Below are 17,722 nucleotides of genomic sequence, written 5' to 3'. Positions count from 1 at the left end.
ATCGAGAGGATAAAACATTATACCATCCGACTTTATCTTGCGTACATGGCTCTGATACGTTACTGTGGTATTCACTATTTAATTAAATTGATGAAAACGTGTAATTTTAGCATGACGGGGCCTTTATAACAGAATTTTACTATGAACGGGTTAGTAAAATTAACTTTTGGGCTATCAATTAAGCCGAGGTTTAATTATGCCTGATCTTCTCCTGCTAAGAAATTTATTAATTTTTAAATACAAAATATACGCTTTAGATTTAATTCAGTATAGTTTAACCCACAATTGGGGGTTTATAATTGTAAAATATCTCATATCCCATTTTAATTAAACACAACTTTGACTAAAGGTGGATCTCTACAATAAAGTTTTAAATGTGTCAAGATAGTATTAGCAGTGGTTTGACGCGTTGTGAGCAGAACAACTTAAAAGCTAGTCATATTCAAAGTGGTCTAAATTATTATTCGATTAGGATTAAGTCTATCGTTGTAAGTGTTGGTGTGTTGTTTCCAAAGCTACTATTTTCAAGTTGTATCCTGTCTCTAGAAGTTCCTAGTCTATTAAAGTTTCCGGCTTATGGGATATCCTAGCTATTTGAGCCTACAGCATGTGGGAGTTCCCAATACTGCATAACTTGGCGTCTTGAGAGATCTGGAAAACTTCCAACTCCTTGTAGCTTCCGGCACATGGATCTTTAAACCTATAAAAGCGTCCGATTTCTGAAAGCCCAGAAAGATTTGATTATTGCTGTTTTACCGCTCTTCCACATTGCCGCCTTTGCCATTTATTTTTTTATAATTAAATTTTTGTTATTAAGGTATTATAAGTATTAAAAATGTTGAGTACTCATTACTCAATATTCAAAATGTTACACACACATATATATTTGTTTTTGCTTCCTATGAAATATATAAGAAGTGCAGTAATACTTCTGGTTCCCTTTAATATTTTGACTTTATTGTTAACTAAATTCTGTCTTAAGGACTGCAGTGAAGAGGACAAACGACGAAAACAAGATATGAAATATTGGGTAGAGCTATCATTGGAATTTTACAAAAATAGTGGCCTTTCATGTTATAATCAGTGGCATGGTGGTTCATCTGTTAAGAAGAATCTAGAGTCCTTTTGACTTTTGTTTGTTAATCTACCACTGCAAAGACCAAAGATTTTGTTGGTTGTCTGTGATGCTTCCATGATAGTGAAAAATTAGTGTGATTCAGATTACTATATAGAACTAACCTTACTAATTTGTGGAGACCAATTTTTTTACAAACCAATGTATTATTAGTATATTTACTGAATTAAAATGGATTGCTTTAGAATGTATTTATTTTGTATTTTTAAATGTGTTTTGTTTTCTTTGGTTTTCGGAGAGTGGAACACAAACGATTACCTAAAAAGAGAACATTCTTTATATAAGCCATATCAAGGTAAGTTTTAAAGTATGACTTTGTTTTCCAGTTATATGAGTGATATTTCTAAACAATTTCTTAGAATTTACTTCAAGGCCTATTTTTTATTTTTACATTGACATAAAATTATATACAGCTTGGTAGACCTTCATTTGTCTTTTAGGTTAGGTAGTAGGCCTATATACATCAATTTTAGCTGTTGCCTAAAAATTTCCATGTTTTATTTGGTTTTAGGTTCCGGAATGGCTATCCCTTATTGGGATTTCTTAGGTACAACAATGGTAACATCAAATTACATAAGATTAACACCTGATTCACAGAGCATGCAAGGAGCTTTATGGAATTCTGTGGTAAGTTGATAAGAGGTTTTATAATTTATTAAACTTCGTAAGTTGAAACTTTGATAATTATTTATTTAAGCCACTTCACACTATTTGTCAAAATTTCAAATTAAAATATGAAAATGTGTAAAAGAGTAGGTAGTACAATAGATATAAAACGGAGGAAAGCCTAAACAATAACTGTGTAGGGTTGGTGGTATCTTCATTTCACACTTCTGGCAAAAAAAGAAAAATAGGGTAGGGTACGATAAGCGGACTCGGTTTTTTACATCGAAGAATGTAATCATCGATACCTAATATTCGCATCTCAAATCCTAGACTATCAATCGATATAAAGTATCTATTATAGTCCTCAATAACAATCATGTTTTAAATTAAAATATGAATTTAATATTTACAGTGATCAAACAAATTATTGTAATCAAAATAAGGAAAACTGAAGACGACCATATTTGCTCCTTTCACAGTTACAGTTGTTTCTATCCCACAAATTTCACATGGTTTTTTCGGTATGAGTCCAACATGTTGAAGTCACGAAAAACATGTCTTATCATCTTTCAAAGCAATGTCGTGTAGTTTTCTAAAATTTACTGCCATTTTTAATAATCAAATGTTACTTATATAAAATTGAAATATTACATTACGAGTATTATTTGAAAGTGTTTACAGCGGTTGATATAGATTATATAAGTTAATTGCTCAAAATAATTAATCATTATCGATTGATTATATCAATGATTAAGTACTATCGTTTGCCAATTTCGACATAAAAAACCGCATCCGCTTATAGTACCCTACCGGAAAAACATTTGGTATCAGTGGGATTAACGGCGATTAAAAAGTACCTACTGCAGACCATTTAAATTCACTTACTATGTCACAATTTAGCTTGCCGTATTGCCTCGATCAAAATACTGTATAGTTCGATTATGCAGTTCTTGGAAATCTACTTTGGTCAAAATCATCTACTATGGGCTTCTGTAATATACTTTCCGTCTCAAATATTTCCACTGACATAGTTGGGTTTGCCTTTTTGTCCTGATGAAGAAAATATACACATAAGTAGGACTGAGAAGCCTAGGGAGTAGTCCTACCCATTTCCTATGTACTTTCGGTATAAGGGAGAAATCCTTATTAAGATTACGCAACATTTCAAAATAAAAGTTTTTATTACGCTGAGGCATGTTAGTATTAATTTCTCTGTTTTCCCATAAGCCACTGTTAAAATGCCATATCATAATTTTAAGGAAGCCCACCAGTTTAAAGTAACGTATGTGAAAACATTCATGATTTTGTTCATTAAGATTGGTTTTATAACAGTGTTTAAATAATATATAAAAATTATTAGATGATTTAAATTCATCACTGGCGCGATCTGGAATACAATTTGATATTAACTTTTTATTTACTATCTGCATTACACTACTGATCTTAATATTTGATCAAATTTAAATGTAAAGAGATGTTTCAGCCAATTTGTCGACATAAAACTGAACTTGTGAACAGCTGTTTAGTGCCAGTTTAATTTGGATTATGAAACGTAAAAACTACATTTTATCTTATTTTCAAAATATTACAGGTAACTTTTCTTATATTTTGCTTCATAAAAACCTTCCTCGGATTTCAATGGACATTTTACAAAAAGAATTAACCAAATTGGTCAAGCCATTCTTGAGATTAGCGCTTACCAACACATTTTGCAATTCAATTTTATTTATAAGATTTATTGGTTTTTTGGAAGTTTTATTCAATTTGTAAGTATTATTTTCAAATTTATTTTTATCAACACCAGAAACGAGATTTACGTATTGCTTTTGTCCTTATGAACAAAACCATATAAGTTGTTAGAGTATTAAAATGACAAATAATAAATTTTAGAACATTCAAAGTGAAACTACTTTTCTTGTAAGATTGTAAGAAGTTATGTTTAGGTTAATTTACAATATTTGTGTTTGTTCAAGTTGTGTTTCCTATAAAGAAGTAATGGCCATAGGCATTCGTGATCCGACCATTTATAATTTTATTTTTTACTGATAGGTACTACCTCAAGGGATATTTTTCATATGTTACCATCAGCTTGGAGCAGCACCTTTGGCCTGAGGCACTTGTGTCAGGCTGATATGAGTTTTTATTCTTAGAAGGTCTAAACTAACAAAAAGTCTCTTTTCCTTCTAATTCCCCGATTTCAACATTATTGTTATTTTACGTATCCAAAGATGGTGTAACGGCTGACTCTAGCAGCAACCAATAGTAGGTTAACTTACGATCATAACAAGACCATGTGACACCCTTAGAACAATGAAATATTACTCTGTACGAGTAAAGTAGTTCCACTTTTAATGTTCTATAACTTAGTTATTTGTCATTTCATTAGTTATTTTGTTTAGGGACATGATAGCAATAGGTTAATAAGGTGAAATTCGTATTTTACCGGGTAGGCTGTTAACTTCACAATTATTACTAAACATACTCAAAATAGTACCTAAGTTCAAGCTCAGATCTCGTGAGTGCTCGTTTCTGTTCTGCCCAAAGTTCATTCAACGTGATCTGACGTTAGAAAAGTGGTCTATCCGGGGGCCAACCTGCTAACACAAAAATTAAAGTAATAACAATAACATATCAAACATAATTAAAATAAAAAAATAATGAAATTTAAATAATAGATAGACTACAGAGTACTGAATGAAGAGGAGGATACAACTTGGCGGCTGCTCTGGGAAAGTTATGAAGCCAGTCCAGCGTCTAAAGCAACGAAACAACTAAACTAGAACGTAGAATAAAATCTAAGTAATTTCCAAACGCAATCACTTCAGAGAACACCTACTGCACATAATATTAAAAACCTGTTTGCTTTTCACTATATGTGGAAGGTAAAAGGAAATGTGAATAAAAAATGGCTAATGGTGATGAGAAAACACAAAGAACAAGTCTTTATTTTGAAATTACTACACAGCAAAATCTGATTGAAACGGGTAAAAATAATGAGATGTGCAAGGGTAGAACATGTTGCAAAAATATCAAGAAAAAGGAACAAAACCGAGAGCACAGAGGAGAAATCATCAACATAGAGGTAGAATCTGATAAAAAAAGTCAATCAATTTTCACCATAATGATGCCTCTGATCTTAAAAATTCCTTGTATTTTTTTCTCCTGAATGTTGGTATCCCGATTATTCCCTCCACCAATGTGTACCCCTTTAAGTTATTTATTTATTTATTTATTCAAACAATTTACATGACAGCTACAGAAACATGTTCCAAAACAGCTATCTTAACTAAGTTACAATATATAAACATAAATAGTAATGTACAAGTTATAATGAAAATAATATTCTGACAGTCACGTTAAAAAAATAACCAAAAGCATATTTTTATCTAAACTTAAACTAATTCTATGAATAACTCTAAACTCAATTAGTTAAACTAAACAGGAATATCAATATAACTAATCTAAATCAAAAAGGTTGCTACATTTCATTAAAAATACACTTAACTTATCATTAAAAACATCTAGATCGGAAGCATAACAATTTAATAATCTCAATATTTTGTATAAAGGAAAGTTAAAATGTGACAGTGTTTTACACCTTGGTAAGGAAAACAAATTAAATGTTCTTACACTTCGTCCAGGTACATATAAATGAATGTTCTCTAATAAAAACCTGCTATCGATAGAACCATTTAAAACTTTGTGTGTTAAGGATGCTAATGAAAGTTTTCTTCTCAGAGACAGTTTAGGGGCAGCAAAAATGTTTCTCAAATCGGAAGTAGGAAAATCAAAGGGACATGAACGAGAAAATCTTTTGAAATATAAATATCTTAGAAATTTGTTCTGGAGAATTTCTATTTTATCACAATCAGACTTGGTTATTGAACCCCACACTACCGCACAGTATTCCAATTTGCTTCTGATTAAAGTTTGGTACAACCTTATTATGGCTTCTGTATCTTGGAAAGACCTAGTATTTCTTTTAACAAACCCTAACAGCTTATAAGATTCAGCTATCAAGCTATATACGTGATCATTAAAAGTAAGAGTGGAATCAAAGATTATGCCCAAGTCCTTTATTGTATTGACTGACTTTAACGGAGTACTTCCAATATGATATAAATTATTGATAGAAACATTTCTCCGAGAGTATGACATAGCAAAACATTTCTGGACATTGAGATATAATTTATTAAATAAACACCAGGAACTAAGTTGATCAATTGAGATTTGTAACAGTTGTGTATCTAATGTACTGTTTATTGGTTTGAATATTTTTAAATCATCAGCAAACAACAAACACTTGCAGTCAGAGAAGCAGTCTGGTAGATCATTAATAAAAATTAAGAAAAGAAGAGGCCCCAAATTTGAGCCCTGGGGCACACCCGAGGAACTGTGAAATATTGAAGATCTAGTACCAGAAATTGAGACATACTGAGGTCGATTTTTTAGATATGAAGCCATCAAACTGCAAGCCCTCATTGAGAACCCCAAATTTAATAATTTATTTAACAGAATATCATGGTTAACTTTGTCAAATGCCTTAGAAAAATCTGTATATATTACATCCAGCCTACCCCCAACATCGAGTTCAGAAGAAATATTAAAAGAAAATTCCATTAGATTAGTCGCGGAAGACCGTTTAGGAAGAAAACCATGTTGCTCAGGGTGAATTTTACTCCTAATCGCATTGAAAATTTGTTTAAATAAAAGTAGTTCATAGACCTTAGCAAATGAATTTAATAAAGAGATAGGCCTATAATTTTCTATTTTATCTTTATCGCCAGATTTAAAAATAGGAGTCACCTTTGCTTCCTTCCATCTGTGCGGAAATACACAGGACGTAAGCGATAAATTAAACAAAAAACATAAAGGTTCAGCTAATACTTCACCACAACCCTTTACAACATACGCTGGTATACCGTCAGGTCCCGATGACTTTTTTGATTTCATTTCTTTGATTGCAATACGTACTTCTGATGGAGTAAAAGGTGATATTTGAAAGTTATCCACAGATGAAGACTCACAACTTAACTGGTATTTGGAAGGAGAACTATCATACACAGAAGAAAAATAACCTGCAAATGCATTTGGAATTTCCTTATTACTGATAGTATTACCCTCACAAGTCATACTCTTAAGTGTACCAATATCAAAGCCACTTCTGCTATTTATTGTCTTAAAATAATTCCAAAAATTTTTAACATTAGTTTTAATGCTGTTTTCAACGTTACGTATATAATTTCTATGGGCAAGTCTAATATTTTCTTTAATACGTTTCCTTACTTGTTTAAATAATTCGTCATGATACTTTGAGTACTTTCTCTTTTTGGATAATTTATTTTTCATTTTTAAGTCATGTTTAATTTCAGACGTAAACCAAACTGGATATTTACTTTTTACTACAAAGCTTTTCTGGGGTACAGTACTATCGACACAAGAGAAGAAAACTTTATAGAAAAAATCTAAACAGTCATCCACACAAGTAAGACTATACATTTCAAACCAATTAATTTCTCTCAGTCTACAATACAAGTCAAAAAAATTCGCATCTTTAAAAACATAATATTTCTTTGGCAGACAAACATTTGCAAATTTAAATTGGCTACAATCACTCATAAAAGATATAGATAGTGGAGGGTGATAAGCATCCGGTGCCAACAGGGGAGACTCACTTTTTTCAACTTTAACATGATTTAAGTTACTTAAAACTAAATCTAATGTAAAATTATCACAATTACGTATGTTATTAAAGGAGTTCAAATTATATTCACACAGGAGTGTATTAATTACTCCGGCTGAGGATCTAGCAACAGAGAAGTCAAAATTTGTACTGTTTATTCTAGGAATATTAAAATCACCCAGAATTATGAAACCATCATATTTAATATTAAAATTATCATATGAATTACAATAGTTAGTGTAAAGATGAGCTGAGCGACCGGGAGGAATATACAGTAAGCTCACAAGAACCGTGCCTTGCGGCGGCGGCAGTGTCAGCCGAACCAAGAGCAAGTCAAGGTTGTCCGCTATCAGTGGATGAGTCATCAACACAGCTTATCTCTCCTATCCAGAAACCCCAATTTCTCTCACTCCTTGGTGGACTATTTAAGATATAACCTAAATTTAAAACATCAGTTATTGTGCAATTATGGAAAAATAAATATTTAAGAACTTCATTGATTGAAAATTTAAAATTTTTCAGGACAACAAAATAACTTTGACACATTAATTTGATAGATAATTTTATTATAAACACACAAACATAAATAATATACAGTAATTTATTATAAACACACAAACATAAATAATATACAGTAATATATTGTTCAGTTTATGATAGTAAACAATGCTTAAACCAAAACCTTACGATAATTGAGCTAGGCAATGCCTGTAAACAAAATGTCATAACTTGGTGAAAATAATTTTTATAATTGTAAGTGTACTGAAATTTACAATAATAAAACCACCTTTAATAAAAACAAACACACTTTAGTAATTTTGTTAGTTTACCTAGCCCCTTCTTTTTATAAAATACTACATCATTATATGTGATAGGTTACACTAATGCAGTAGCCAAACCTTGATGATAGGCTAAAATATTTGTATGAGTATCATTTAGAAATATTGTATATCTATGTAACTATAACATGTAACACACCCAAAATTTTATATGAGTACCATAATTATACAATAACATGGAAACAAAAATCTTAAAAACATGTTGCACAAACAACTGAAGAGTGCTCACCACACACCTTGTGGCCACATTTTCACAGTTTTTTCTCGTTGACTTGTCTCTTGCCCTTGGACAGATGTAGCAGCGGCCAACTCTGTTCTCCTGGACATGTTGAGGTTGTACCTGTGCGTTGACTTCAAGTCCTAAGAGCGCCAGTCCTCTTTTTTTCATTTGCACAGGAATTGTCACACCCTGCATTCTGTTGGCGATTTGCGGTTTGATCAGTTCCCAGGCAACATGTTGAATGAAGACTCTTCTCGGCATATACTTTTCTACAGGATTGTTGAACTTATAAATGCAAAGGGCGTTTATTCCTGAGATGTTTATCAAGTCAAAAAACACCATCATTGGCGACCGTCGAGTGTTACGAGCATCATCGTACTTGGAACACATTTGATCTACAACATAAACACCTATTTTTGTCTTGTTGTAGAAACTTACAATTTCAGGTTTTTGCTTCGGTCCAGTTTCTTCATCGATTGCATCGTCGTTATGCATTGTTGAGAGCAACAAAACTGCCTTGTTTCTTCTTGGACAATAAGAGACGAGGGTCTTTTTTGTGAAAGGCAAACAGAGACGATGTAGGCTGTCTTTGTTTGTTGGGTCTTAGTTCATGTGGAACTCCAATACGTGTGGACCTTATTGTTCCAACCATAGTCAGTTTTTTTCGTTCGGTCTCTCATGTCGTCAAATCTCAAGCAACGCATCAGGAAGTGAAACCTTTTTTCACTCATAGCTAGATAGCAAGCTTCCACACCAGAGCCTGTGGAATTATCCCAAATTTGTGAAGTCTTTTTTCTTCTGCTGCCTAATGTCCCTGAAAGTAGTAGAATGCCAATAAAGGCACTTGTGTTTCTGGCATCTCTATCACGATCAAATTTGACCCTCACAAGATCAATGTATGTGTTAGTAGAAGTAACTATTGTACTAATTACGGCGTTATCCATAAACAAATTGAAGCAGTTTAATTCGGAAGTTTTACCTCTAGCTTCTCCCTTTGGTCCAGGTAGGCGAATCACCAGATTGTCAGATCTTGTACGCACATTCCTGGGTTGTTGAGGAGTTTTCTTCCACTTCATAACATTTTTTTGTTTGTCCCGCACCATGTAAAGATTAACCAATGGAATAGTATCATCAAGTTCAGAATCATCACTTGGTTCCAAACTCATGTTATCCTCGGTTTGGTTTATTTGTACGTCCTCAGTGTCAGAAAAGTGTTCCTCCACTTCAACAATATCTTCTTCGCCGTCATCACTGTCGTTTTCCACATAATTATCTTCGTCAGAACTATCAGCAGTCAACAAATCATGAATCAAAGCGTTGTCACACAAACGTTGACGCTTCGCCATTACGTAACGGGAATAGGCGCGCAGTATACAACTGTAGCCCACTACACTTTGTTTCGACTCAGCACACGAACCAGGCCACGCACCCGCTGACTAATGCACTGACTGGGTGGCTGGGGAGCCAGTTTGAAGGTACCTAACCCCTCACCACCCCCACCGCGCGGGACAAAGAGCTACAGTGAAAACAATAGCCGTAGTCTACCCTGGTAGCCTGCGCGCCTACTGGAGGGTTAACTAAAAAGTGAATAACAATATTACATATATGCACTTATAGCGAGGATCAACTTTCACGATATATAGTCTTAGAATGTAATCAGTTTGTAATGGAAAGCAAGCAAGATAATAGTATATACAGCACTGTCAAGTTCTTTTTTTGTATTTTGGATGATTTGGAACTTAGATAATCACATTCCAGATATTTGGATGTAGTGTACTACGAAATTTCAACAGGTAGTATGAAAACTTCTAAACCTTATTTTTTCATTAGTTAAAGAATATTTTAACTATATATGTTTTTATTCTATGTTTCAGCCATGTCATGTGCGCAACTGGGAAGTTCAGATCCAGTTCAAAGTGCACGGTCGGGGCAAGGAACTTTTTGGTGATGGTATGGCATTCTGGTAAGTAGTTAAGAAATTACACAGAGTAAAAAGTGTATGTATATTTTGCATTTTGGGTATATTTTCTACTAAAGTGATAAGCTCATAAAAAGCATATGTAAGTGAATGTCGGTATAGTAATCATTGGTTAATTATTTAGTAGCTATTTTAAATTAATATAATTTCTCTCATACAGTATTTATTTCATCCAAAGATTTAAAAATGTTACAAATAATTGCCAAGTAGCTTTTAGAAATATTATCCAATTCCTCATATACAAGGTTTGCCATAAACTAATGAGAATGGCCAATTGGTGGTAGGATTTGTGGTGCAGGTCTAAACTAAGCATTGCATGGCAGTCACATCTAAGATTTAAACCAATAATGATTATGTATGGTACAAAAACTGTTCTTGATTGTTTTTTCATGGCAGTAAATATAACAAATGAGCATTCATGGAGCATTGTTATGCGATTAAATTTTACTTTTCCTGGGTAAAATCCGGTGCGAGATGCTTGCCTAGATTAAGATGGCTTACAAAAACTAACACTCTGTAAAGTGCTCAAGTTTTTTAGTGGTTCACTGAATTCAATAAAAATAAACCATCGAAGATTTTGAAATGATCTGAATGCCCTTCAATAATTTTTAGACATTAATGTTGCAAAAATATATCTTGAACACCAGTTTTGGTTTGAGATTAGGATTAATTGCCAAACCCCATCAACAGTGTTCTATACTGAAGTCCTGTATGCCTTCATAAAGCCATGAAACAAACAATTTGGAGATCAGTGGAAACTCCACTACAATAATACTTCATCCCTCATTTCCTTCATTATTACTGCATATTAGCCAGAGTAGAGAATGCCATTTTGTCACAACCACCATCTAGTCCCCATGTAAATTTGTCTCTTCCTGTTCCAAAATCTCACAAGCCTTTATGGTTGAGGAATTTCATTTTTGTCTGTTCATGCAATATCTCGAGAATTGACCAATATACTTCAAATTTTGCATGATGTTCATTTTTATGTAGACAATATACACGGTGTTTCTATAACACTTTTACAAACATTGGGAATAGGTTCCTCACACAGAAATAAGAAAACATGTTTCTATAAATACATGTTTGAAAAATTGTTTTATTTGAATTATTAAAGAAAATGTGAATATTGCATTTAGCTCCAGTTCACCTTCCTCTTAGTGCAGCATCTGGAATCTGATGCTGTCATAGACTTGATTCCTGGAATGTAGAGTCATGTCCGTTTGAAAAGATCCAATAAAAGTTGATAACAAAGCTCTAAATGAATTCATTGAATACAAATAAATTTTAACTCATACACTTGCAGTAAACTTATTGAAGAAAGATTTGTTTGCTTTTGTAGGTATGCCAAGGACCGAATGAGGTCTGGAGCTGTGTTTGGTAATATGGACTTCTACCACGGACTATCTGTCATTATTGACACTTACAGCAATCACAATGGTGAACACAATGTGAGTTTTTTGAATTGATGTTTAAAAAAATTGTACTAATGTATTAGATATAATTATTTTAAAATATAGTATTTAAAACAAGACATGGTAATTTAGAATATTTTTGTTAATTAGTGTTTTAGATTTTATGAAAATGTTTGCATTATGCTCATGCTGAGCCAAAATGTAAATGAAATCTGAGGCTGTATATGGTACTTTCACAGCTTGCGTTTTACAGTTTTAAATTTATTCATATAACACGATTATAACTTAGATAAATAAAAGTTAGGTTTGTGGTACTGTATGATACTGCTTCTCCTTCAAACATTTAAATATTTTGTGTCAATTACTTTTATTATGGAAACAATAAATCACAAATTAAAACTAGTTAACTGGTTCAACTAATCAAATCCTGCCTGAGACTAGTACTTCTTATCACCACCGTCTCTTCCACTTATTCTGTTTGATAAGATCCTTGTACAGTCAAGTGTCCCATTGAGGATGGGAAGAATAAGGCTTATAATAATGGGGATTGGACTCTCCTTTTTGTAAAAAAAAATTAAAAACTGAGATGACACAATCTGTTCTCCAAAAAGGTTATTCAGATACATAACAAAAAAGGTGAAATGTTCCTTAGCACCCCTAAGGTTAGTGACAAATAAATATACAGAGTGAGGCAGACCAACCATCTGCGATGTATAACAGGTGAACCAAGAAACCTACCTTCTCCGTTTTAACAAAAAACCCCACATTTCGACCTCAATGATTATGGTAAAATAATTTTTAACACTAATAAAACCCCAAAATGGCACTCGTAAACAGAAGGTCTTCCTCACCCTGTATTGTATACTCATAGCCTACAGAAATCTGCTTAGGTTCTATTCACATTACGCATTTAATATGATTAATGCAATGTCAAATGCACACATAATTAAAAAAAAAAAAAAAAAAAAAAAAAAAAAAAAAAAAAAAAAACAATGTAGAGCTAGATACACAGAATAAAATTTCCCCTTAACGGATCGTCAAATTTAAATTAAAAAAGCATTAGAAGAAATCCACATTTCAACACTTTATCATTTTATCATATCACAAAGTTTTAGGATTTGACTTGACCTTCAAATAGTGGTCATCAGATACATATTATAACAATTAGAAATGTTACTAAGGTGTAAATAGCTCTAAGGCAAAATAGAGATATTGAATGAAAACCCCTACTCTGCACTCCTCTATCATACATCTCCAGAACATATGATGTATGTTCCTTCAAAATGGAAGTTACCTGGAACCATAAGATTAACTGAGAAATGTTCCCTAGCATCCCTCAATCAGGTTATTGACATTGAATGAAGGAAGGTGAAGTCATACAGAAATTCTCGTAATATTAAATAAAGTGAGCAAGAAAGAACAATAACATAAAAATTTTGAAAACATATAGTTGAGGACTAGGTCAATCCTTAGGCTATGTTACACTTAGCTAATGAACTTTTTATAAATAATTAGAAGATAGAGGTAAAGTGTTACAGTAACTATTATTTGAAAAACTATATTTAAAATTTTACAGCATGTTCACCCATATATTTCGGCTATGGTGAACAATGGTAGCTTGCATTATGATCACGACCGGGATGGAACTCACACACAGTTGGCAGGCTGCTCCGCTAAACTTCGAAACCTGGAGTATGATACACACATCTCTATACGATATGACCATGACACTCTCACAGGTATCTATCATATGAGCTGTCTTTAGTAATATATTAGTTAAGTATTAGTTATATTTGTTAACACGTTCAGTGCGGGCCCCCGCGGATCCGCGGGGTAAGCGGCGGCGTAGCAGTGCGCGCCACGCGGATCCGCGGGGCGTTGCTATAGTCTCGACTATTACTCAGTGTGAGCCCAGCTCTCGGCCGGGACGGTTCGTACTCGTTGAGCGTGGCGTGTGGTTCCGAGTTGACCTTGACTTGTACTTCGTTTCTGTTTCCCGCGTTTTTAGCATGTGCAAGTGATGCGTTCTTAGTGAGTTGTTTATTTATGTGTAGTGACATTGTACTATTGTATTATACAAGTTTTATATCGCATTTCACCATGTCTGCCAACCGTGCTACAGAAAATAGTGCTACTGACGATGAAGCATCAGATGTGGATAGTGAATCCAGTGGAAACACTGCTGTTGACAGTTCGGGTAGTGATAGTAAAGATATTGTAATAAACCCTTCATGGGCTAATAATACAAATGGACTAAGACAGATCCCTTTCACCGGAAACAATAGATTGCTAGTAGATGTACCAGGTAATGGTTCACCGATTGACTGGTTTTTTATGTTGATGGGAGTCTTTTACCCCCAAAGCAGCAAGCTCCTCTCATTACTCTCCGCCAAGAAACCCAACCCACAAACTTGTACAAAATGAAGAACGGGATAAAAAGGGTGACAGAAAACGTAAAGATTGTAGGGTATGCTACAAGAATGAAAAGAAAAGGAAGATGACAACATATACATGTTCTGTTTGTCCAGGTAAACCAGGGCTTTGTGCTGTCAATTGTTTTGACATACATCACAGAGGCCAGCAGTAAAAGCCATGCCCTCAAGACCTTGTAAATATAGTTTTATTTGTTTTTGTTTTGCACTATATAATGAAATAGTTTCAAATTGGATTGTTTTTACGGTAGCCACTCGCGTTATTAGACTTTTTAGCCGCGCTCTGTGCGACAAAACTCTTTCCGCGTGCTGACCCCGCGGATCCGCAGGTCAATCTGTGACGTCATGTAATCCGCCATTTTGGATCACAGACGTTATTATCTGCCCATAAATCAGCCTCTGATAGCAAATGGTAAGTGTATTAATAAATATTAGACTTTAGGTTCTGGGGCAATTTATATGTATTTGCCGTCAGCAGTCAACGTGTTAAAGATCTTTGAATACAAAACAAATTAAAGGAGTATTAATGATTAATTAACATTAGATGTGTGGACAAGTTCAATTGGTAACCAAACACTTATATTATCACAATTTTTTTGGTACCAATGGAAAGAGGAGATTCTATTGTGTACAAATCAATAGGTTTACGTTCCAATCAACATTTTAATAAACAGAATAAATAAAATAAAATAGACAAATACGTTTTTGCTAAAATTTTACTAGCCTAGAATGCTATAACAATGTGATTTTTTATACAAACTCAAAAAAGATAACTTTTTCTCTTTCTATTGCACCAAAGTAATTCTTTCCACCATGAATACCTTTTTTTATAACCTTAATTGTAAACTCTTACAATCAACATGTATATATTGTAATGCCCGCAATCAACCATATATATATATATTGGTGATATGCAACCAATTAAACTTCACTTTCAGATTTGTTTGGTGAGCAATTGTCATGAAAACGAATCACCAGTTAATTATTGAGACACTACAAACAACAAATACATACCTTGCACTGATGTACATAATACAACAAAGTTATTTTGAGTTGCAAGTTGACAGCAATAAAGAGTCCACAGTTTTGTAAAAATGAAAGTTATTGGTGAGGGACAGTTATAAAGCCAAGCCATTCTCTCGTTCAGTTTGGTTGCACTTGTAATCGTCTTTGTAGTGTAGCACGTAAGCCTTTTATTGGTATATAATACAAAATAAAAATTTCCTTTTGTATGATATTGAATATAGGTAGTTTTTAAACCCTTTTTACAACTTTGTGGCTGGCGCTAATTACACAACCACTTTATAAGTTGCTAAATTTAAGTGATGAAGTTTAACAGAAATTTCAATACCTATTTGGAGTATTTTAGTTTATTAACAACACATAGATATCATATTTGTCTTATATAAAGCCCTGTTTTATTGTTAATTAATATGTCATAGAAGCGAAAATAACACAAGGAACTCAATGAGTCGCTGACTAGTAGGGTTAAAAAATGTCAACAAAGTGCTGAAAACTGGGTGACTATTTTGGACTATGGTATCGAATTTATGGGCGTTAAACATTTATTGGTGGTTTCAGATAATGTTATTTGTTGTAATGTTTTTTGATTAATGGTGGGTTATAATTTATAAAATAATAAAAACTCTGAGAAATTACTAAATGTTTATGTAAATAATTTGGAATTAAGAGCCAAAAGACAGATATGTACTGGAAGCAATTTCGCTTTTACATAAAATAATCCATTTCCTAAATTACATATGTAAACAATTGAATTAAATATTTATCATACTAAGGTTACATGATTATTTGTGGGGACCTATAGTTTGGAAAATTTATTAAACATGGTGGCACCCAACCAGGATGCTAGGAATTTTACGCACAAGGAACATTTGAGAAAATCTAAAAATAAATTGTTTTCCGGAACATATGAAATCAAGAAATAATTTGATGGTTACTTGAATCAGGAGTTGATTAATACCAAATATTTTATTTTGCACAACATGATCCACAAAACTGTGAATGAAGATCAACTACGTTTAAATGATGATTTCGCCAAATTGTTTACAGAGCCCATCCGTGGACGGCTCGTGGTTTCTACAGTTTGTGTGATCAAAGATGTGTTAGCGAACCCCCATCTGACACCAGTTAATCCAAGGGTGCTTCCACTACAGTCGGGGCCACCAAATTAGGCGGGTGGGTGGAATTGCGCCGTTGCCAGATTGTGCAAACATCGTGAAATAGAATAATCCCTGAATTGTATCCATTTTAGAGCTTGATGTTGTTTGCCTTCTCCTGAGATTTTGGTGACATCTTACAAGTTACAACGATGAAAATGGTATTATTGGCTTCAGGAGAGACCGCTGATGATAACGGTATATAATTTTTGTATGTAAATACAAAAATGTAATTTTGAAATACTAAATACCTACAAACCAATTTTAATTCATTAACATGGTGTATTAAACATTTCAGTAAGCGAGGAAGTTTTTTATTTTTTGGTTAGGAACATTTTTCCTGTGGCAAAGTTTTAGACAAAGGTATAAACTTTATTTTTTGTTCCAAACAAATTTTTCTCAGTTTACTAACTTCGCTGGGAAATGCGTGCAAAACTAAATTATTGAAATCAAACATGCAGAGCGATGCGTGCGCCGTGCGTATACGCACAATTTCTACTCAACTATTTTTTTAATAGCAATACTTTACTTTCTATTATTTTTATCATTACTCAACTATAGTACTATGTATTGTAACCATAGCGAAAATTAAATAAATATTTTCAGTTTAATGAAATTAACCATGCTTAAAACAATCTGTTTTGCCTTCCTTAGCAAAATTATTTTAAATATAAACATTTTAAACACGTGTAGTAATAGAAATAATAAAGAAACATTTTTAAGTAATTATTATTAAACAAGTGACATTGTTAGTACATACTATTACATAATCACAGTGAAATTATGTGTCAGTCCGTGGTTGATTTGATCACTTGGTGGTTCCGAGTTACTTGCTTTTAATCTTTGTCAATGTCACGGTCACTGTCGCTGTGCTGTTTTCACTGTCTGATGAGTCGTCTCTAAGGTTTATAATAAATGGTTCCATTATGTGTTCAATTAACTTAACACATAATTGTTAATTGTTCCAAGAACACCAGGATCAGCTAAACCTTTCAGAAAATTCAGGACATTAACTACAACACATTTAGTTTGACTATTTAAATCACTTTTTAATACCCTCTAATCGTCTCCTTTTCACAGGTGTTTTTTTCATTTTCACGTGAACTACCAGCTTCCTCCATTTTCAGTATGTAACTAATGTCACTAACTAGTCAGACAGTAGAATAAGACTGGCACTGACACTGGCAGGGTGGTGTGTGGAAGCTGCAGCGTCGGCGCGACGCTTGGACTAGGCAAC

General features: G+C 33.3%; 1 protein-coding gene across 1 annotated transcript in view; it reads left to right on the top strand.

Moving 5' to 3' along the window:
- The first annotated feature begins 1,174 nt into the window (after window positions 1-1,174).
- Window positions 1,175-17,722, top strand: part of LOC124359240 (vesicular integral-membrane protein VIP36-like) — a 32,296-nt gene continuing 15,748 nt past the window's right edge. The window contains exons 1-5 of the mRNA XM_046811826.1: window positions 1,175-1,430; window positions 1,647-1,762; window positions 10,358-10,446; window positions 11,804-11,912; window positions 13,453-13,615. Coding sequence (XP_046667782.1) covers window positions 1,307-1,430; window positions 1,647-1,762; window positions 10,358-10,446; window positions 11,804-11,912; window positions 13,453-13,615 — 601 coding nt within the window. The 5' untranslated portion in view covers window positions 1,175-1,306. The remainder of the gene's footprint in view (window positions 1,431-1,646; window positions 1,763-10,357; window positions 10,447-11,803; window positions 11,913-13,452; window positions 13,616-17,722) is intronic.

Source organism: Homalodisca vitripennis, chromosome 4, assembly GCF_021130785.1.
Source record: "Homalodisca vitripennis isolate AUS2020 chromosome 4, UT_GWSS_2.1, whole genome shotgun sequence".
NCBI classification, from domain to species: domain Eukaryota; kingdom Metazoa; phylum Arthropoda; class Insecta; order Hemiptera; family Cicadellidae; genus Homalodisca; species Homalodisca vitripennis.
This window is presented reverse-complemented; position numbering and strand designations above follow the sequence as displayed.